The sequence below is a fragment of the Lynx canadensis genome, chromosome A3 (assembly GCF_007474595.2).
Source record: "Lynx canadensis isolate LIC74 chromosome A3, mLynCan4.pri.v2, whole genome shotgun sequence".
NCBI lineage: Eukaryota > Metazoa > Chordata > Mammalia > Carnivora > Felidae > Lynx > Lynx canadensis.
In genome coordinates, this window is record NC_044305.1 from 71,890,460 (window position 1) to 71,912,655 (window position 22,196).

The 22,196-nt window shown below is 37.8% G+C and overlaps 1 protein-coding gene across 4 annotated transcripts in view; it reads right to left on the reverse strand.

The window, feature by feature from the left end:
- ASB3 (ankyrin repeat and SOCS box containing 3) overlaps window positions 1-22,196 on the reverse strand; it is a 119,553-nt gene that overhangs the window by 13,580 nt on the left and 83,777 nt on the right. For all 4 annotated transcript variants that reach the window (XM_032592638.1, XM_030310580.1, XM_032592639.1 and 1 more), the window contains 2 exons: window positions 10,947-11,204; window positions 5,285-5,418 (listed from right to left, as the gene is read on the reverse strand). In XM_032592638.1, coding sequence (XP_032448529.1) covers window positions 5,285-5,418; window positions 10,947-11,204 — 392 coding nt within the window. The remainder of the gene's footprint in view (window positions 1-5,284; window positions 5,419-10,946; window positions 11,205-22,196) is intronic.

Here is a 22,196-nt window from a genome sequence, read left to right on the forward strand (position 1 = left end):
AAATGGCTTGAGTAGACAACTGGAATGCTAGTTAATTATTATCAAAAAGGTATACTTCAAACTCATACAATGTTATATGTCAATTATATCTCAATAAAGCTGGAGAAAACATTTTGACCAGAAAAAATTATAATAAACTATGACTAAACTTAAATTGTTTCTGGTAGTTATTCCTCAATTTGTAACTGCAAATATAACAATCTCTTAAAATAAGCTGCTACATGTAGTGAGCTTGTACTTACTACAATGGTTTATCAGGAAAAGTACAGGAATAAGGAACACTGCTCCAAACTACAAGCATTGCTCAAAGTTTCAAAGGAAACTGTGGCTGTGGATACTTGTTCAGCCTACCACATTTAGCAAGAAGCCCTCATAATATTCCATGGGTTGCACAAATAGAATACTTAGCCCATCACAAATCAGCCTCTACTTTCCATTTTTGTTTTGCTTCTACTTCAAAGCTCAACTATTCCTCTTAAAAATGCGCTCTCAACTGAATCTACAACACAAAATAGCCGCACTCTGATACTTCTTGGGTAGTATAATTTTAGACTTATTGCTAACTATTAATATTAAAATTTGAGTTGAGGGGTGCCTGTGTGGCTCAGTTGGTTGAGAAACTGACTCTTGATTTAGGCTCAGATAGTGATCGCAGGGTCATGGGATCGAGCCCTGTGTCAGGTGTTGGGCTAAGAGTGAAGCCTGCTTGGGTTCTATCTCTTGCCCTCTATCCCTCTCCCCCATGCTCTCTCTCACTCTCTAAAATAAAAAAAATTAATAAAATAAAATAAAAATTTTTTTAACTGAAAAAAATAAAAATTGAGTTGAGGGGTACCTAGCTGGCTCTAGCTGCAACTCTTGATCTCAGAATTGTGAGCTCAAGCCCAATGATGGGTGTAGAGATTACTTAATTAAAAACCAAACCAAACAAACAAATAAACAAAACCTTGAGTTGAGAGGGGCACCTGGCTGGTTCAGTCCAAAGAGTTTTGTGCAACTCTTGATCTTGGGGTCATGAGTTCGAGCCCCACCCGGGGTGTAAAGATTAAACTTTTGGGGCGCCTGGGTGGCTCAGTCGGTTAAGCGTCCGACTTCGGCTCAGGTCATGATCTCGCAGTATGTGAGTTCGAGCCCTGCGTCGGGCTCTGTGCTGACTGCTCAGAGCCTGGAGCCTGTTTCAGATTCTGTGTCTCCCTCTCTCTCTGACCCTCCCCCGTTCATGCTCTGTCCCTCTCTGTCTCAAAAATAAATAAATGTTAAAAAAAAATTTTTTTTTTTTAAAAAAGATTAAACTTTTATAAAATATTGAGTTGAAAAATACAGTATTTAAAGAGAAGTGCTCAAAGTACATACAGGTCACCCACTCCTCCAGATATTATAAATCTAGCCCTGGTTAAGTCAGAGTCACAGATACCCCAGTACCTAGATGACACCATACTGATCCCTAAGAACTACTTTTACTGAATTATAGGTTAGAATGATAGCAACAGTCCACATTGAAGACTGGTAAGGTAAAATAATGTCCCCAAGAAACCAAGTCTACAAAGACAACTTCTAGGAAACTGTCATTACCACATCCAAGAATATTTGTACTTGTGAGTAACAAGTTTATCTTATGTAATCTCTGTAACCTAATGTCAATGACTAGAGAGTTCAGTCAGAACCAAATTGACAGCCTGTCCACAGGCACGTTTCAGATTACCATGCTATATTTTCCCTGACACCATTTTAAATCCATCCCCAAGTTTACTTTTCATTTTTCTTTTGCTTCCACTTTTAACGTCTTACTGTTTTGTGATAATCTACATGTATAAACGACTTAAAATCCTTTTTAGAACAAAGCAGAACATTGAAATGAATAGATCAAGAGAGTTTCCTGGGGCCCTTTTAGATTCTTTACAGAATCTAGATTCATATAGTACCATGGATAGAATTGTACATATTTGATCATTAAAGTGGGGATGAACTAAAGCCAAGTGCTTTTATCCCTAAGAATTTAATTACTTAGACTTTATCTTGGACAGCTGGCCAGAGGTAGGCAGATTTTTTTATGAAGAAGTCTACTACTATGTGGTTAAAATGATATTTCTAAGAGGTATGTATAGAAGGCACATGATTATAAAAAATTGTCATTAAAGATGCAAACAGTCAGTACCTGGTATACATTTCCTTTCTGATGCAAAAAAAAAAAAAAAATCTTTTTGAAGACAAATCTAACTTCATGATTAAAACATGATTAAAACAAGGGACTAGTTGTCTTTTTTATTTGTAAACTACCAAAGCAAGCTCCTATTTCTTTATGGAGGAAAAAGGTAAAAGGTAAGGAAAGGAAAATATTGACCAAGGATATGGCATTCCAAAGACTTGAAAAGGGCCTAGAAAAAAAAAAAAATAGAGAAAATATTTTCCTTGGGATAGATACTGGTAAACCTAAAGGAGCTAGGGAGCTGAAATTATCTAGGGGCTTACTAATAGGTATTGGGCTACAAGAAGTATCTTTTCAAAAAAAAAATTAAATATTTTGAGAACATAGTTTCTGCTACCATGTTAAATTATTAGAGAGAGCGAGACTCATACATTTAGAGAGGTAGTTAAAGAATTGCTTTTCTGGGCTCACTCTCACTGGTGATGAGCCATGCTTCTGCTCACTGGAAGTCCTGCAGCTCAAGATCCAAAAAAAGTTAACCACTATACCGAATGGAGTGTCATGAAAATTGAAGGAAAAGTAGAAAGCTGGGTGTATCAAGAGAGAGAGCCTTGAACTACAGAACGGAAGAGAAATTCAGACAACTGAGTAGGTGGGCATATCTTTTCCCCTCAGCCCTACTAAAATCCAATATTGTTATGGTTCCCATTATCTGCAGAAGAGGAACCAATACAGAATACCTTGAGAGATCAATATAACTAGGAGGAAGAACACAAGCTTTTCCTAAGTAGCCTGCAATAAGAGCAGGGTTTAAAAAAGGCTTTCCATAATAGGAATGAAAGGCCTTCTTAAAACCAGACAACCCAAGAGACAATGTAGATCAGAGTTTCTCAAACTCAGCACTACTGACCATTGAAAACAGATAATTCTTTGTCATGGGGGGCTGCCCTGCAGATTGTAGGATGTTTAGCAGCATCCCTAGCCTCTGCATGCTAGATGGCAATAGCTCCCTCACCAGTAATGACAACCAAAAAATGTTGGTAGCCATTGCCAAATATCAGGAGCAAAATCATCCCTGTTGGGCACCGCTGCTATGGATGAGACAAGTAATAAAGAGCTGCCAAGGATAACTCATTCTCTGGGTAACTAGCACTCCCAAACCATTTCACTTCTCGAGCCAGGATACAGAAGGAACAGCAGGACTAGTAGGAAAAATGACAAGTTCAAATTTTAGATATGTCAAAATATGAGATACCAAGGGGAGATGTCCATAAGGCAGTTGGATATATGGGAATGGAATCAAGAAAAGAGGTCTCGGCTAGAGAAATAGACCAGAAAAGCATGAGCTACATTAATACCTCTGAGAAAGACTTTTGCAAATCTGTAGCCAAAATAAAATGCTCTTAAGAGATGATGATTATTACCCTACCCAAGCTCTACCTAGTGCCTAATTAAACAAGAAGCCCTTGATGGATTTAGTCTACTGGAGGGTAATGCACTCATGAACAATTTTTACCTTCATCTGGACAAACTTACCATATGTTAAAGTCTTCAGAGTAAACTCTCACATATCTTTACTAATTGATACACTGCAATAATTTTCCCATTTGGCATATGCTCCCTCATTTGACTTTTGTTCCCAAATCCATTGTCCCATATTCTATCTATTTTAAATAGACACTTGTTCTCTACTGCTTCAGATACATAATTAGTAAAAGATGCAATTCTCAACATTAAGAATTAAATGCAAGTGAGTTTTCCAAAATTATCATTAAAGAAATTCTGTATGAAAACACTCAGACTCCAAACAGATTACTTTTTTCTTCAACAGAAAACTCTCTAAGAGTTTGAATACACCTCAGTTCAAGAGCATATTTTCCTGAATGTCTGTTTTTGATTGAGAAAATCTACTTAAATGTAATTTTCCAAGAAATTACAAGACACATTTCTACATATGCATTAAGTTCACTTGTTAAAAACCTATTCAACATGTTTTATGAAGAGCTACATTTCATGCAAAAATAGCAGAGAAGAAAAAATTTTCCTAGCTTTAGACATATAATCTGGTTAACAAAATAGAGTTAAAGTAAACTAAATCTGAATTACAATTATTATGTTTAGTTTAAGCTGGCTTCCTTGCGTAAGATCTTCTACTTCATGCTTTAATTTTTTTTTTTAATGTTTGTTTATTTTTGACAGAGACAGAGACAGAGACAGAATGCGAGTGGGCTAGGGGCAGAGAGCGAGGGAGACACAGAATCCGAAGCAGGCTCCAGGCTCCGAGCTATCAGCACAGAGCCCAATGTGGGGCTCATACTCCCCCCTGAGCCGAAGTTCGGACGCTCAACCTACTGAGCCACCCAGGCACCCCTTCTACTTCATGCTTTTTAATTAGCCTTAAAAAAATTTTAATAAGTGAAAGTAAGTTGAGAATTTGTTTTAAAACAGTCATTTAAATTATCAATCAGGGGTACCTGGGTGGCTTAATAGGTTGAGCCTGTGACTTTAGCTCAGGTCAAGATCTCACAGTTCATGGGTGTGAGCCTTATATTGGGCTTTCTGCTGTCAGGGCACAGCCCACTTCAGATCATTTGTCCCTGTTTCTCTCTGCCCTTCCCCTGCTTGAACTCTCTCTCTCTGAAAAATAAATATTTTTTTAAAAGGATTAAAAAATAATAATAAAGTATCAATCAATTCACAGAATTTTCACCCAGCTCACCTTGATAGTTATATTGTGCCAACACACTGGCATGCATTAAGTAAGAGGTATAAAAAAAAGGGTGGTAATAACAAATAAACAGTTAGCATTTTTCTGCCCACAAACTAAATATTCACTAACAACATTTTTAGGACTCACTTTTGTTTACATAGAAATAAAAGGACACCATTAAATAAAAATATCAATAAACACCTGCTTTTCTTTATATGCTCCTTAGGCTAAACTTATCAAATCAGATAAGATATTCATTGAAGAAAATTACAATGATCCACCACCACACCACCACCACAGCCCCATCCTTTCTCCACATAAAGAAAATGCAAACAATGCCCAATTTAATGACTCTGATCACTTATAATTATAAGATAGCTAAAGAGAAGAGAAAGTAGTGAAATGTGTCTAAAATCGAACTTTCTTACCAATATGCTGCTGCAGAGCCCGAGACGAGTTTGAGGCACGAGTGGAGATCATCTTTTCAACAGCTGGAGGAAGTGTCCTCCAATTAGTAAACTCCAAAGTGAAGATAAGGATGTCATCACTGACTGAGTCAATCCTGTATTAGCAAGATGTTAACATACCATCAGACACAAAATATGCCAAGGGTTCATCCTGAAAACAAACACCACTTAGTTATTCTTGCAACCTTTCAGTATAGCAGGAAGAGCGAAAACTGGGGCACAGAAAACATTCATGTTACTAGAGGTAAGTTCAATGGATATGAATAATCATTTACAGGTTCCTACAAGAAAATGAATGGACTGTGTGTGTCCTTGTCCACTAGATGATAAGAGAATTTCTACTTCTGTAGAGGACAGGAATTCTCCTTCCCATTCCTCAGCAGCAGGAGTAAGAAAAAGAGAGGCACCAGTATCATCAGTGGATTTGTCAATTATCTCTTCCCACTGGAATCTCTTGCTATAAACACCTCAAGTGGTCATCCTTATAGACACACAACTTAACAGTCCTAAAAGGATAAAGCCCAAAACACCCAAAGCTATCACTCAACTGAGTATATGGGAGAGATGACTTGTTTCTGTCGAATTCCCAGGGATGGGCAATTGTTACCCCGTAGGAACCTTCCGCACTGTGTAGTCAGTTCTAAAAGATGTATTAAAACAACTTTTGTCCTTAAGGACTGAAAAGTGTTCAAGAGAAACAAGTTCTCCCTCTAGTATTTCAAAATAATACTGAATTTTCTACCAACCCAGCCAAAAGAGACTTCCCCAGATTTTATAAGCACCTGAATCCTACTGGACAGAGCACTGTTCTAAGAAAAGTACTGGTTTTTTTTTTTTTTTTTTTTTTTTAATTTTTTCTTAACGTTTATTTATTTTTGAGACAGAGAGAGACAGAGCATGAACACGGGAGGGGCAGAGAGAGAGGGAGACACAGAATCTGAAACAGGCTCCAGGCTCTGAGCTGTCAGCACAGAGCCCGACACGGGGCTCGAACTCACGGACCGTGAGATCATGACCTGAGCCGAAGTCAGACGCTTAACCGACCAAGCCACCCAGGCGCCCCGAAAAGTTCTGGTTTCTAATACCACCTCTACTACTTACAAACATATTGCCTGAATTCTTCAAGCCCTAGACCACAGTCTCAAAAATGCAAATAATACTTAACTTATTTCAGGAGAATATTTGAGAAAATAATATGAAACAATACAGTAAACATACTTTGAAAAGTATAAAATGTTGCACAAATATTTGATATTACTAAAACTGGATTGAAATTTTCAATATTGCATTTTTGTAGGCCTTAAAACATTGTACACATGAAATTTAGTCACATCTTAAAAAAATTTTTTTAAATATTTATTTTTGAGAGACACAGAGAGACAGAGAATGAGTAGGGGAGGAACAGAGAGAGAGGGAGACACAGAATCCAAAGCAGGCTCCAGGCTCTGAGCCATCAGCACACAGCCTGACGCGGCGCTTGAACCCACGAACCATGAGATCATGACCTGAGCCGAAGTCAGTTGCCTAACCGACTGAGCCACCCAAGCACCCCAAAATTTAGTCACATCTTAAAGAGAACTCCAAATTCTAACAAGATGACCCATCTTGTTACAAGATTACCCATTACTCAACTAAATACTCCCCTGCAATATTACATTGTTGGAAGGAAAATAAAATGATTAGGGCTTCTGGTAATTACTTCAGAAATTACTTTCAAGGTTGCTTTTTTAAAGATGTTACTGAGCAAGGACTAAAAAAGGGGGAAAAATAGAAGGAAAGGAAAGAAACTGAATAATACTCTCAACTTGTCATCTCAAAGACAACTTATATTTTGTAATTCAGAGTCAAAGTGTCCTTGAAATGAAGGACTAGAGAGTATGAAAATCATTTCTCCAATTCTTAATTCTCCAATATGCAAGCATACATAAGAAAGAAGTGTAGCACAAAATGCTTTGGGAAAACATTTTATGTCTTAGGAAGCTCTCAGTAAAATCACAACTTATCAAGAAATACTGAGAATACATTAAATGGTACAATATACTCAAAGGCAAACAATCTCCTTAACATTCTAGTACCCCACAACAAAGGTTACTTAATTCTGGCTCCTTATTTCTTTTTTAATGATTTCATTTTTCTGCTTAAGTGTGCTTTAAGTCTCACTGTGACCAAACACAAAGTCATTTTTATGCAGTTATCTAAACACACACACGAGAAATAAATCTGTTTATACAGCTTTAGTTAATATAATGGTGAGTTGATTCTACCAATGCTGATAATGCCACTAAAAATGTATTGTTAGTATACTACATTGACCATTACATTGTACAAAGCAGTTGTACAATCATAAACGAGTGACAGTTAATCACCTAAATGCACAGATGACATTTACTTCCTATTATTCACCCATTACATTTGGGCAAGGGTAGGGAGGGGACCTAGTCTTGCATTCAAAGTTGAAAAAATATTTCAACTCTGTAGATTATATTGTGACAGGCAATTATTCAGTGAGATACATTTTTAAAACTGTTTAAGGCAAGCAATACTAGGAAAGACATTTATAATTTACATGACAAAGATTAAGCAACAGACTTACATGTGATATAAATAAGATACAACCAAAATCCACTTTAACAACATACTGGAATTTTTATGGGAGAATTTTTCTTGAAACAGCTCTTTGAATGTAAATTTGATCAAAGAAAGCAAAACATTTATCATATTCAGCATAAACAGTAGCTTTATCCATTCAATAAAAGATCAGTGAACAAAAATTTGACCATGTTAAGCATTTTCATTGCTAAAGTGAAATTTTCCATTGTATTTTTCTAATGAATATAAAGTGACTGAAGTTACTCCTTTGGAGTAAAATATATACAACTGGCATTCTCCCTCATTGAAAACAATTGAAAGTTTTACAATTTACTTCAAAATAATTTGTAGTGTACTGTTTCTCAACTCTTTTCTAGCCCAACACATTCAATATATATAGCACACAGAGAGATATCAACAAATACAACAGAAAAATTCTTACATGGCCTATTCACATGGGGAGGGGGAGGGTCCTGTATCCAGACTGGGGATGGAAGAGTGTATTTTACAAATCCTTCTGGGAGAATTAATGTAAGTAATTCCCTCTCCCAGCCCTCTAGGAAGTTGGCTGAGGAGGAAAGGGAAAGAGGCAACATTTAATTTTTCCCCCTATAGGTACTTGCTAATTTATGAGTAAGAAGGAGCAAGAAAAGCTGGCATATATATATCCCCTAGGTTATGCAAGGGATTAAGGAACTTGAAATTCAGTGATGTAACTACAGTATCCATATGGACACACAGGGCAAAGGCAGGATAGCACAATGGTTAGAAAGACAAACTTGAGCCACACTACAGGACAGCCACATTACAGGATAAACTCTAGTACTAGTAAATTACTAGCTGTGTCAGCTTGAGCAAGCATGCTAAACACTCTGGGCCTCAATTTGCTTCTCTGTAAAATAAGGATAATAGTATCTACTGTATTTTATATTAAATGAATTAATACAGTAAAGAACTTAAAATAGTGTTTACTTGTGTCAGGCCATATTCTAAGTGTTGGTTAAAGAAAGAAACTAGAAACCAGAAGGGAGTATGAAGGCTAAAAGTAACAGACAAGTACTACAGAGTCAGTACCTTCAGAGGAAGAACACAAACAATACTGCTGAGAAGAGGGGGGGGGGTGCCCTAAGGACACTGTCAGGGCTGTCCACAGCTGCCCCACGTGCTGGATTGAATTTATAGCAGCAGTTGGGGAGTGAATCCTAGAATAGTGAGAGGCAACTGCGGCTAGCTGTCAGGAGCCTGACACAACCACAAAATTCACTAAGCTAATAGTTAAGAACACTTAAATAACTTTGTTAATAGCTAGATACAGCATTCCTTAGCATGTGTTTCTATCTTAGTGGTTTGTGTGTCTGCTCATGTGCACACACACACACACACACACGCACATATAAAGGAGATTTAACACAAATATGCATATATGAATAACTTTTAAAAATCAGTGATTTCTCAGGGCACCTGGGTGCCTCGGTCGATTGACTATCCTACTCTTGATTTCCACTCAGGTCATGATCTCAGGGTCGGGGGATCAAGCCCTGCATCAGGCTCCATGCTGAGCATGGAGCCTACTTAAGATTCTCTCTTTCTCTGCCTCTCTCCCCCGCTTGCACACTCTCTCTCTAAAATAAAAAATAAATAAATAAGAATTTTAAAAAATCAGTGATTTCTCAATGAATTGTCAATAATCTTTATATTTCATTCAATTATTTAAAAACTACAATGGATTTTTGTGAAATTGTATTGAAAAGGTATAGAGAGAATTCCAACAATGAGTATCTGACAGACAACTGGATATTAATCAGTTGCTGGGAAAAGGAGTAAATACAACCAGGCACTCAACTTGTTGTAAGCTATAAACAAAAAGTAAACTGGGAATCGGAATGTGTACCTGAACTTTGCCTTTACTTCTATGTTCCTCAAACAACCTCCCAGAAAACACTTTTTCCTTACAAACTGCATTATGTAAAACACTTGGTATCAAAAGGGATGACAGGCCGAAGCATAAAACCTCTACTTAGTAAAAATTCCTGAATTCTATATATTGACAGATGTCATAAAAAGGTGAGACGGTGAGATCTGCCAGATAGAGACCTGTTCATCACATGCAGATAGAGAAGCCACCGAGTGAAAGATGGGAGTCTCCAGAAATGCAAACAATGTACAAGTAGGGAACACTACTGTTCCCTGCATGAACCCCAAAGAAGACCTGTTTTCCAAAGAAAAACCCCAATTTAATAAGATATCAAAGCAACTTTCTGCTGCAATGCAAAATTTAGTATTTGTCTAAACATTATTTTAGTGAATGATGACTTTCAAGGCACAAAAATGAGGACATTGAGATGTTTCATTGGAATTTTATACAATACCCATGTCCTCTATTTTCCTGGAGACTTATTCTATTTTCTCATTTGACTTGAATTACAGGCCAACAGAGTTATTTCATTGCTACAATCACCTTCTCAGCTCCACCTAGATACAAACAACTTTTGTAAAAGCTAAAGGCTGGAAGAAACAGTTTTCTCTTCTCATCCAAGAAAAACCCTGAGTCAACTTTCATATATTATCAGCTACTGCAGAAATCAGTATTTACATTAAAGGAGACGAAGTTCAAACACACAAGATGCTACAGGACAAGAGTATTCCGTCTGGTAGATGAAAGGATAACAGAAATCTCCAAAGCAGCTACAACCATTTTGTCACAGGCATAAGAGCATGAGAGATGGCCTAAGTAGAAGAAATAGCCCCCGTCCAAAGAATTCATTGGCATTCATCCATTTCTAATCCCTTCCACCTCTTACCTTTTCCAGGACTCTTACATTCAATCTATTAGTAGCCCCCCAACTCCTTCACCCCAACCTAGCCATCACACCAAAACACACGCACACATTTTCTCTCTCTCTCTCTCTCCCTCTCTCTCTCTCTCTCCCCTCCCAAATGGGAATCTTAAGAAATTGGGAGAAACTGAAGGTAGTATATTCATTCCAAAAGGAAAAGCTTTTTTCCAAAGCTTCACTATGGTAGGACTTCTTACCATGAACTGCAGAGTAGATTCAGTGGGTCAAAGCCAGCAAGCAGGAGAGATGGCAGCCATTCCTTATATGTTGTCTGTGCTTTAATTGCATGACTTATAAATTCAGAAATATGGTTCCATGGTGACAATGGACAGCCTTTCTTCAAAAAGTAGCGAAATACTAAAAATTTCTCATACTTCAGGCAGTATGCCAAATGAAGTTCATTAAGCTGGGCTCCATATTTCAAAAGTATATTCACAATTCCAAAAAACTCGCAGCTCCAGCAGAAAGAAAGAAAGAAAGAAAGAAAGAAAGAAAGAAAGAGAAGAAAAAAGAAGACAAGTTAGATTTTCATATGAAAAAAATTCTTGCAAATAGTTAATAGTCTAATAGCTCTCTTCCTGTTGTTGTAGGCTCTTGTTTCCCATGTAAAGTTAGGCAGTCACTGGGGGAGGCAGAGAGCTTCTCCTGCCTCTGTTGGGTTTTTATTACTTTTAACTCAAAATAATCTTAATGTCAAAGTGATACATTTTGGGGGGCTCTCATATGTAGTCCCTTCACATATCTAGTGAACTGGGACTAGAGAACTAGGGGAAAGGGAGTATTCTACTTTTTAATTTACACTCTCCTGCATGGTTTTTAATTTTCAGCTATGAACAGGCAGTGTCCTTAGAATTTTAAAAATTCATCTTAAGTAGATAATTTAAAAGTTACCATTGACAAACAGAAAACTCTTTCTCAAATTGTGATGTTTTTGTACAATTAAGTACCTACAACAAAATATTTGCTAAGCCAAGTTCATAAACAATGTCATTAGTCCCTAAAGACAGAAAACTCATTCTAGGAATTTCCAATATACCATTTCCTTTAGCAATAGCCTTAGTCAATTTCCCTTTTACTTTTAAATTAATAATGGTAAAAACAAGGACAGCTTTTTTATGAACAAAAATTTAACTTAGTTTTATATTTTTAAATTAATCTTCTCTATCAAGTACTTCTACAGAATAAAAGTGTATCATTTTAGGAGCACTGGAGTGGCTCAGTTGGTTGAACATCCAACTTCAGCTCAGGTCATGATCTCACAGTTCAGGAGTTTGAGCCCTGCAATGGGGACAGGAGAGACCCTGTGAGACAGAGCCTACTTCAGACCCTCTGTCCCCCTCTCTTTCTGTACCTTCCCTGCTCAGGTTCTCTCTCTTTCAAAAATAAGCAAATTTTTAAAAATATATATATATCTGGGGCGCCTGGGTGGCTCAGTCGGTTAAGCGTCCGACTTCGGCTCAGGTCATGATCTAACGGTTCGTGAGTTCGAGCCCCACGTTGGGCTCTGTGCTGACAGCTCAGAGCCTGGAGCCTGCTTCAGATTCTGTGTCTCCCTCTCTCTGACCCTCCCCCATTCATGCTCTCTCTCTGTCTCAAAAATAAATAAACGTTAAAAATATATATACATATATATATATATATCATTTTATACCTATTAAATTGGTTTTTTTTTTAATGTATCATCCAAGACTGATGAATTGTGGTAAAACTGAATGAAAATAAGTGTAATCCTTTTCCAAGAGAGCTAATTGGCAAGATATATCAAAAGAGGTATCACAGCAAGTTATAGGGGCACAAACTCTGGAGCCAGCCTGTTCAGCTACTTAGTAGCTATGGGATTCTGAACAAATTGCATAAACTTTCTGGCACACAACATTAGCACCGTACGTGTATCTGTAAAATAAAATTTTATGTAAAGTAAAACAGCATAGTGTGCCTGGCTGGCTCAGTAGATAGAGCATGAAACTTTTGAAATCTCAGGGTCATGAGTTCAAGCCCCACGCTGGGTGTGGAGCCAAGTTAAATAATAAAGAAACAAAAAACCAAATAGAATAGAATAGAATAAATACATATCTTAGGAATTTATCCAAGACAAAATAAAAAAGAAATTACATCCTATTGGCAAAATATGTTAATGACAGTATTATCTACAACAGACTTATTTTTTCTGTAATGGACTTTTAAAAGAAAATTACCTAAATGTTTAACGAGGAGCAAATAAGTACAAAATATGATATGGTTATCATAAAACTGCAATCATGGTGGTTTTGAGACCACATTTTAAAAACTATTTATGTTGGGGCACCTGGATGGCTCAGTCAGTTAAGCGTTCAACTTCAGCTCAGGTCATGATCTTGTGGTTCATGGGTTCGCCCTGCGTTGGGTTCTGGGCTGATAGCTCAGAGTCTGGAGCCTGCTTCAGGTTGTCTCTCCCTGTCTCTCTATCCCTCCCCTGCTCTCTTTCTCTCTCAAAAATAAATAAAAAACATTAAAAAAATTTTTAAATTGTTTATGCTATAATTGTAACAAAACTTAGTAAACATGTATGTTCATTATGTATACAACTGTGAAAGAAAATATGTAATAAAATTATTCTCCCTTTGAAATTGGCATTAATCCTATTTTAAACTATAATTAAATAATATTTCATTAATCACAGTATCATAGAACCTGAGTAAATAAGAGGCATAAAAATTATTGATAAAACAAGTATAAAATGTTTAAACCACTGTTATATGAAACTAACTCCTTCTAAGGACTTAATCTAGAACTTGAAATGAGGTTTTAAAAGCAGTTAAAAAAACAAATACATAAGTAAAATGTCACCTAACCCCTGCATATTTTCATAAATCTATGCTGTTTAATCTCCGATTTGTGCTTTTCTTTAGTTAAAACCTGAAATGGCATTTGCTTTACTTTTAGTTATTTACACAGCAATTAGAAAAGACAAATTAATAATTCCAAAATTTCTTTATAAAAATTAAAAACTTTTTTGCCTGTCTACCATCTTGCTATTTGTTCCTGATGAGAAGTCCATCGTTCATATCATTGTTCTTGAAAACAGTCCTGTATGTATGTATTTTTTGCTCTAGTTCTTTTCAGATACAGGAAACCTGACAGATTTGTCGCCAACAGTCTTGCACTACAAGAAATGCTAAAGGATATACTTCTGACTGACGGTTTTAAACAGTTATCACCAATTTATTTCAACCACCTCGACCTCGTTTGACTAGGCTCTCGTTATTTTGCCTGCAGTTATTACTTGCTGATTCCACTATACATATGGACGGTTGAACAAGTTCCAATATATGCAGGTAAAGTGTGAGAAACTGCCTCACTACAAATGAGATGTATAATTCTCCAGAAGCCTGGCAATTTTCGAGGCATGAGTGTTTACATGTGCAATTCAGGGACTGGTTGAACTCAAAAGCTTTGAAACCATCAATAGCCTAACCACAGATACTTTAGCTCTTAATGATTTAGCTCTTAAAGAAACATACTTTTGCTACAGAATACAAAGGTAAATGAAAGCCCTAAATGCAAGCTATTAGATTAAGTGCTACAGATGGCTTCTCTAGCCATTTTCTGTTTAGAAAAAAACCTACAAAACAATTAGTGGCTTTCCTATTAAAATTTCAATATAGCACTTAGACATGTGGCTCCTGCTAAGAAAATTTGAGAAACAAGGCCAAAAGAGAAACCATCCATCTCTAAAATGTGGCAGGAGCACTTGCACACACAATTCCTTATAATAACAAATTTTAGTGAGTATTTATTCAGTACCAGCCACTGTGCTAAATGTGCTATGTGGAAGATTTGCCCTAATCCTCACAACAACCCTAAGAAGTTAAGTTCTATTATTATCTGTAGTCTAGATACAAAACTGAAGCTTAGACACAGAGCTAGTAACTAGTAGAATTGGCATAGTATCACACCAAAATCTAACCAGTGAATATGGCATGGCAAATACATGAAATATGTCTCCTCCAACTATTATGAAAACTGAACACTTAATGAAATAGTTAAATGAAATTGGGGAATATTTTAAGCCCAGACCTGTTTCCCAAAGTATATTCCATGGACCACTAAATCCTGGAAATGATCTATATGACAAAGGCTCCATATTGAAAATATTTGAGAAACTCTATATACTCTATGATGCAGAAATATTGGAGTTCAGAGCTGACAGCCAAGAAAGAATTCTTGCGGCGTTTTGGTGCAATTAAAGGTGGCTTTTATTATAGTATGGGGATAGTACCAGCAGGCAGATGATGTCTCAAGAATTCTTTCTTGGCCATTGGCTCTGAACCCCAATGTTTCCAATGGCTCCCACAGTAGAGCCAGGAAAGAAAGAACTATAGGATGAACTTGTTTTTTTAAAGTATGCTAGAAAATAAATACATAAAAGTATGCTAGTTACATTTTTTTTTTTAACGTTTATTTATTTTTGAGACAGAGAGAGAGAGAGAGAGCATGAACAGGGGAGGGTCAGAGAAAGAGGGAGACACAGAATCTAAAACAGGCTCCAGGCTCTGAGCTGTCAGCACAGAGCCCGTCCGCGGGGCTCGAACCCACGGACCGCGAGATCATGACCTGAGCCGAAGTCGGATGCTTAACCTTAAGACTGAGCCACCCAGGCGCCCCTACATTTTCAAAGTAAACACCAAAAATGTCTTCTTCAACCTCCAGATACATTTCAGAAGAAATATCTTTAAAATTAAAGAAATAGGTCTGTTAAGTGAGAAAATCACAGGCCCCACATGGCATCACCCGGGTTAAGGCCCTGAGTCCTAACATAAGTGCAGTTTCAACTCCCTAAGGAATATGACTTAACCAGTCAACATGGAATTTCCTGGTCAATATTAGGAAATTTACTGATGGGCCCCTTCCATCCCCTTAAGAGGGCAACCTTGCCTAAACAATGTATTACTTGCTAATAAATTCCTGTCTCCTCTTTTTATGCCCTCCAGCTGCCTTTAAAAACCTTTCTTTTGTCTAGTTCAGGGGAGATTTCTCCTTGCTAGATGGGATGCTACCCGATTCGTGAATTGTTTAATAAAGCCAATTAAGATCTTCAAATATGGGGCGCCTGCGTGGCTCTGTTGGTTAAGCTTCTGACTCTTGATTTTGACCCTGCGTTGGCCTCTGAGCTGGCAGCACAGAACCTGCTTGAGATTTACTGTCTCCCTCTCTCTCTGCCCCTCCCCAGCTCTCTGTCTCTAAAAAAAAAAAAAAACAAAAACAAAAAAACAAAAAAAACAACTTTTTTTAAAAACATCTTCAAATTTACTCAGTTAAATTTTTTTAAACAGGTCCAATCATTAATCTGAAAAAAGCATAATAAAGAGAGTTTAAAATGCCCAAAAAGTCTATAAACACAGGAACAAAGGTATATTTATAGTAAACATAAGGTTGTCCTGTTTCAAACTTGTGTAGATTCCCTCCTTTCTTTAGGACTTCACAGACATCACCATAAGAAAAAATATTAGAAGACTTTCAGGGAAAAAAACTTACTTAACATTGCTTACCCCTTTGTTTACCAAACTTGTGTGTCTGGAAACCCCTTGTGTCCTATGCAATATCTAATGATCTATAGAAATAGTACTCTACAAAACACACTTTGGAAAACCCAGGTCTAAACTTCTCAGCCTTGTGTCAGGGCAAGAGCCCTCCTAAAAGCTTATGTGACTGCTTAGTACTACATTACAGACCCTTTTCTAACAAAACTACCATTTATATGGTAAATAAGAAACACAAAGTGAAGTAGATGATCATAAAACTTTATCAGCATGCCCTGAGCTTGTAGAAAACCTCTTAAGTAGGTGTATAAGCTCCAGAAACACAGGCACCTTCAATGCTATGACTTTGATTACCACATATCATTGAGCAACAATTGGCCCTAAGGTTTACATAAACTTAGGTTAAAATATAAATTACACGGACATATGCACATAATTCCCTTAACACTTAAATTCTCTCTCAAGCCCTGATGAAGAATTGGAAAAACTCTGGAAGAGCATAGAGATTAAAAAGAAATAGTCCATCCTATTTAACACAAATACCAAGAAATAACTATGCCACCTTAAGAGACTGCACATTGTATAAACAATAAAAATCAACAGATACTAAGAGAAGAGGTTTAAAAACTAAAAAAACAAAACAAAACAAAACAAAATGTCTAGGCCTTATTTTTAGGGCTGTACCTTTTCCATCATTCTGCTCTTTGAAATTGAAAAATGTGTACAGAAGTAATGCCCTGATGACGGGAGTACAGTGAAAGGAAATTCAACATGTTAACAAGACTTATTTTAAGGAAATAGAAACAGGCAAACATCTTCAGCATTTTATGTCCAATTAGCCAACAAAACATCTAACCAACTTATTAGCTGAATTGTCAAAAGGTCATATAGTAAGTTTCAGCCATCAGCTGAAAACAAAATGAAGACATTAGGTCCTGCCTGGTATACCCATGTGTGATATGATGATGAGAATGGACACAATTTCTATAAAACTAATGGGATAACAATAATCAGCATCAATTAGAAAGACAAAATCAGGTCAGTTAAGCCATGGTCATGTTTTACAGTCATATATAAAAGGCATTAACATGTGTTCAAACTGTCCTGAAATTTCTCAGCTTCCCTCCTCCTTTACCCATTCCAGTTAAAAGAGTCTTTTTCATATATTTTCTCATTTGTATTGAACTACTTAGCTATGCTCTTGAAAGACTGGCTTTCATGTCACTGCAGTTGTTAACTTTTTAGCCCAAAAGGACAGGGACTGCTTTTGTACAGTTGTGCAGGAGACACCTTTCCATCATGCCTCATAATGGTGAGGAGAGCTAAAGATCACTGTGGAAGCTCACCGTCTCAAGGGGAGACAAAACAAAAATGTCTCGGAATCCTGAGCTGAAAAGTTAACTTGGCTGAATAAAACCATAAAGAAGGGAAAACATAAAACCCAGAGCCATTATTTGTATTTATTATTTTCACCACCTTTCCATGTTCATTGTACTATTTGCAAAAGGAGACAAAAGCTTACTAAAAGCACAACAGGCCAATAGCGCAAGAAGAGCCACAAATACTAAATTTCCATATGTCAAACATACACATGTGAAAACAAGTTTCTGACTCATTATTACTAAAGTCAGTGTTGAGTAAATCTTTTGATTTTATACCAAACTAACACTATTATAAAAACATATGGCTACTATAAAAATAAAATTTCAAAACTTATGCCACTAAACTTACCTTTTAACCAATCTCTGAAAACTTGAATATCTAATAATAGTTAATTTCAGTAAATATAGTCTTTCAAGCTCTCTGCTACCATTTTTGCGACCAAAACTCAAATTCTTATTAATAGTTGATAAATAGGATAAAGGAAGTTCATAGCTTCAATATAGAACAAAAGCACATAATAGTTATTTTAAATAAAAACTATATTCAACTATCCTTGCTTTTTAAATGGTAATTCTAATTAATTTAATTAATTTTAGGTGTGTGACTACAGAGACTCCAATTTTTTTGAAGATTTTATTTTTAAGTAATCGTTACACCCAACATGGGGCTCAAACTCACAACTCCAAGATCAAGAGTAGCATGCTCTTACAACTGAGCCAGCCAGATGCCCCCAAGAATCCAAATTTTAAGAGGCATACTTATTGAAAGAAATAACCACAACTTAATACATTTTTCAATTTTGAGTTTTTTTCCTAGATGGCTATGCTGTCCTCTTGATATACTAAAACAAAACCTACTGTGAGAATGACAGTTTTCTTGCATGATCAGCAAAGTTTTATATGGAGTTCCAAAATAATCAAGTGATACTCACATTACATGTACAGTGACTGACATGCAAACTAACAGATGTTAATTAGCTAATATAAATGTAGTATAGATATTAAAATTTAATTGATATCGTCTTCTAGCTAAATGGAGGATGGCAAGGAGAAGAAATTAACCATGGTATTTTTTTTACTACATGCCAAAAATTGTGCAATGTACTATACTTAGGTCAACTCCTTTATATACACACATTAAATGCAAGCATAGGTGATTATGAGGCTACCATCTTTCAGATTTAGTCCCTTGGGAAAGGCTTCCCCTTCAATTAAATTCTCCACAAAGTAGGTAATAGTGGCAAAGATGTCTCAACATCTTTACGGCAATTAAGTCTATTGCCATGGGTTGCAGGCAAACAAATGAAAGTCAATTAGAAAGACTAGGAGAATGCACCCTTATAAAACAGGTATTTTGATGTTATAGCTTTTTCCCTATAGACTAACAAGTAATACCTTCCAATGACTTTTCTCACTGAAAAAACCTACCTTACTAATTAAGAATACATTTGGTTCAATTACAAGTTTCCATATGGGGGGAAAAAAGCTGATAAGCCCTTTTTTAAAGCCACAAAACCAGATTTCAATGGTGGCCTATAGGGCCACTTCACAGAGCAAAATTTCCAAAAGTAGCAAAAACAAAGGATGTTAGTTCATGTCTGTGATCAAGTACCACTATACATCATTCTGATGCTTCTTCACTTTTAGTTTTCAGCAGTTCGATTGTTTTTTGAGCATGCTTTTTTTTTTTCTTTTGGCTTTCTCCTGTATCAGTTTACTAAACTTTCTAAATCTAAAAATGCATACCTTGATCCAATATTGGGATACTTTTGGCCATTATTAGTTCACATAATTTTTCTACAGCAATCTCTTTCTCCTCTCCTTCTGGACTCTACTGACATTAATGTCACTCTGTTGATGTCATCCCCCAGGACTCTGAGGCTCTGTCCTTTTCTACTTCACCTAATCTTTTTTCTCTCTTCTTCCATTTGGATAATTTCTATTGGTTTATCTTCAAATTAACTACTCCTTCCCCTTCCTCTGCCTCTTCCATTCTGCTATGGAACCCATGCAGTGAAATTTTCATTTCAGATATTGTATTTTCCAGTTGTAAAATGTCCAGTTGGTTCTTCTCTCATAGTTTTTATTTCTCAGTTGAGAATTTCTACCTTTCCATTTATTTCAAGTGTATTTACCTTAAATACTACACTATGATAGCTGCTTTCAATTCCTTTATATTTCCAACAGCTGAATTATCCCAGTTTGATGCCTGTTCATTCCTTTCCCTTGAGAATTGGTCATAGTATACTCACATGTCAAGAGATTTTAAACTGTATCCTAGACATTGTGATGCTATTGTTGTATTATAATCCTTACTTTTGCTTGTTTATTTTGGCAGGCATATGACCTGCTTAGTTTCAGACTGCAATTTTGGCTTTGCCTTCTACAGACCACAGTTCTGTAGAAGTTCAGTTCTCAAAGACTTTGTTATGCTATTTTGGGTCTGGTCCCACAAAATGTGCCACCCAGAGGTTACTCTGAGACTTTGGGTGACAGTTTAAATCTTGTTTACAACAATGTATATCTGTCATTCAAAGCGCGGGGTGAACTCAGGACATATGCAGAGAATCAGAGGATACCCTTCTTCAGCTCTCTCTTCTCCAGAATTCCCCTCACACTCTCTTTCCCACAGGGTTCAACCTTCCTGATTCCTCAGGCCAGAAAAACATTAATTTTAAGGTGTTTGAGGTTAACGTTAGCACTATGTCATATGGTTTAATTCAAACTATACTTAGAAGCTGATGAGGCATGAGTTTAGCTGCTATTCCTCCAAAAGGTAAAATGAAGGCCAGAAAAGACTATCATTATATTGGACAAGCATACATAAAAACTATCCAAAACCATTATGTTCTGATATAATCTTTTTAAAAGGTCATTTACCCCACATCGGGCTTACTGCTGTCAGTGCACAGCCTGCTTGGATCTTTCATCCACCCCCCTCTCTGTGCCTCTCCCCAACTCGTGTGCACGCTCTCTTTCTCATGCTCTCTCAAAAATAAATGAAAACAGGTGAGGGAAGATGGCAGCGTAGGAGGACGCTGGGCTCACCGCGCGTCCTGCTGATCACTTAGATTCCACCTACACCTGCCTAAATAACCCAGAAAACCGCCAGAGGATTAGCAGAACGGAGTCTCTGGAGCCAAGCGCAGACGAGAGGCCCACGGAAGAGGGTAGGAAGAGCGGCCAGGCGGTGCGCTCTCCATGGACTGGCGGGAGGGAGCCGGGGCGGAGGGGCGGCTCGCCAGCCAAGCAGAGCCCCCGAGTCCGGCTTGCAAAAGCGGAGGGGCCTGACGGACTGTGTTCCGACGGCAAGCGCGACTTAGCCTCTGGGAGGTCATGAGTTAACAGCTCTGCTCGGAAAGCGGGAAGGCTGGAGGACAAAGGGAGGGTGAGCTGCGGAGCCCCCGGACGACAGAGCTCAGTTTGGCGGGGAACAAAGGCGCTCGCCAGCGCCATCTCCCCCGCCCATCCCCCAGCCAAAATCCCAAAGGGAACCGGTTCCGGCCAGGGAAATTGCTCGCTCCGCGCAAACACCCAACTCTGTGCTTCTGCGGAGCCAAACCTCCGGCAGCGGATCTGACTCCCTCTGGCTGCCACAGGGCCCCTCCTGAAGTGGATCACCTAAGGAGAAGCGAGCTAAGCCTGCCCCCCCCCGCCGCCGTGCACCTTGCCTTCCCACCCCAGCTAATACGCCAGATCCCCAGCATCACAAGCCTGGCAGTGTGCAAGTAGCCCAGACGGGCCACACCACCCCACAGTGAATCCCGCCCCTAGGAGAGGGGAAGAGAAGACACACACCAGTCTGACTGTGGCCCCAGCGGTGGGCTGGGGGCAGACATCAGGTCGGACAGCGGCCCCGCCCACCAACTCCAGTTATACACCACAGCACAGGGGAAGTGCCCTGCAGGCCCTCACCACACCAGGGACTATCCAAAATGACCAAGCGGAAGAATTCCCCTCAGAAGAATCTCCAGGAAATAACAACAGCTAATGAGCTGATCAAAAAGGATTTAAATAATATAACGGAAAGTGAATTTAGAATAATAGTCATAAAATTAATCGCTGGGCTTGAAAACAGTATACAGGACAGCAGAGAATCTCTTGCTACAGAGATCAAGGGACTAAGGAACAGTCACGAGGAGCTGAAAAACGCTTTAAAGGAAATGCAAAACAAAATGAAAACCACCACGGCTCGGATGGGAGAGGCAGAGGAGAGAATAGGTGAACTAGAAGATAAAGTTATGGAAAAAGAGGAAGCTGAGAAAAAGAGAGATAAAAAAATCCAGGAGTATGAGGGGAAAATTAGAGAACTAAGTGATACACTAAAAAGAAATAATATACGCATAATTGGTATCCCGGAGGAGGAAGAGAGAGGGAAAGGTGCTGAAGGGGTACTTGAAGAAATAATAGCTGAGAACTTCCCTGAACTGGGGAAGGAAAAAGGCATTGAAATCCAAGAGGCACAGAGAACTCCCTTCAGACGTAACTTGAATCGATCTTCTGCACGACATATCATAGTGAAACTGGCAAAATACAAGGATAAAGA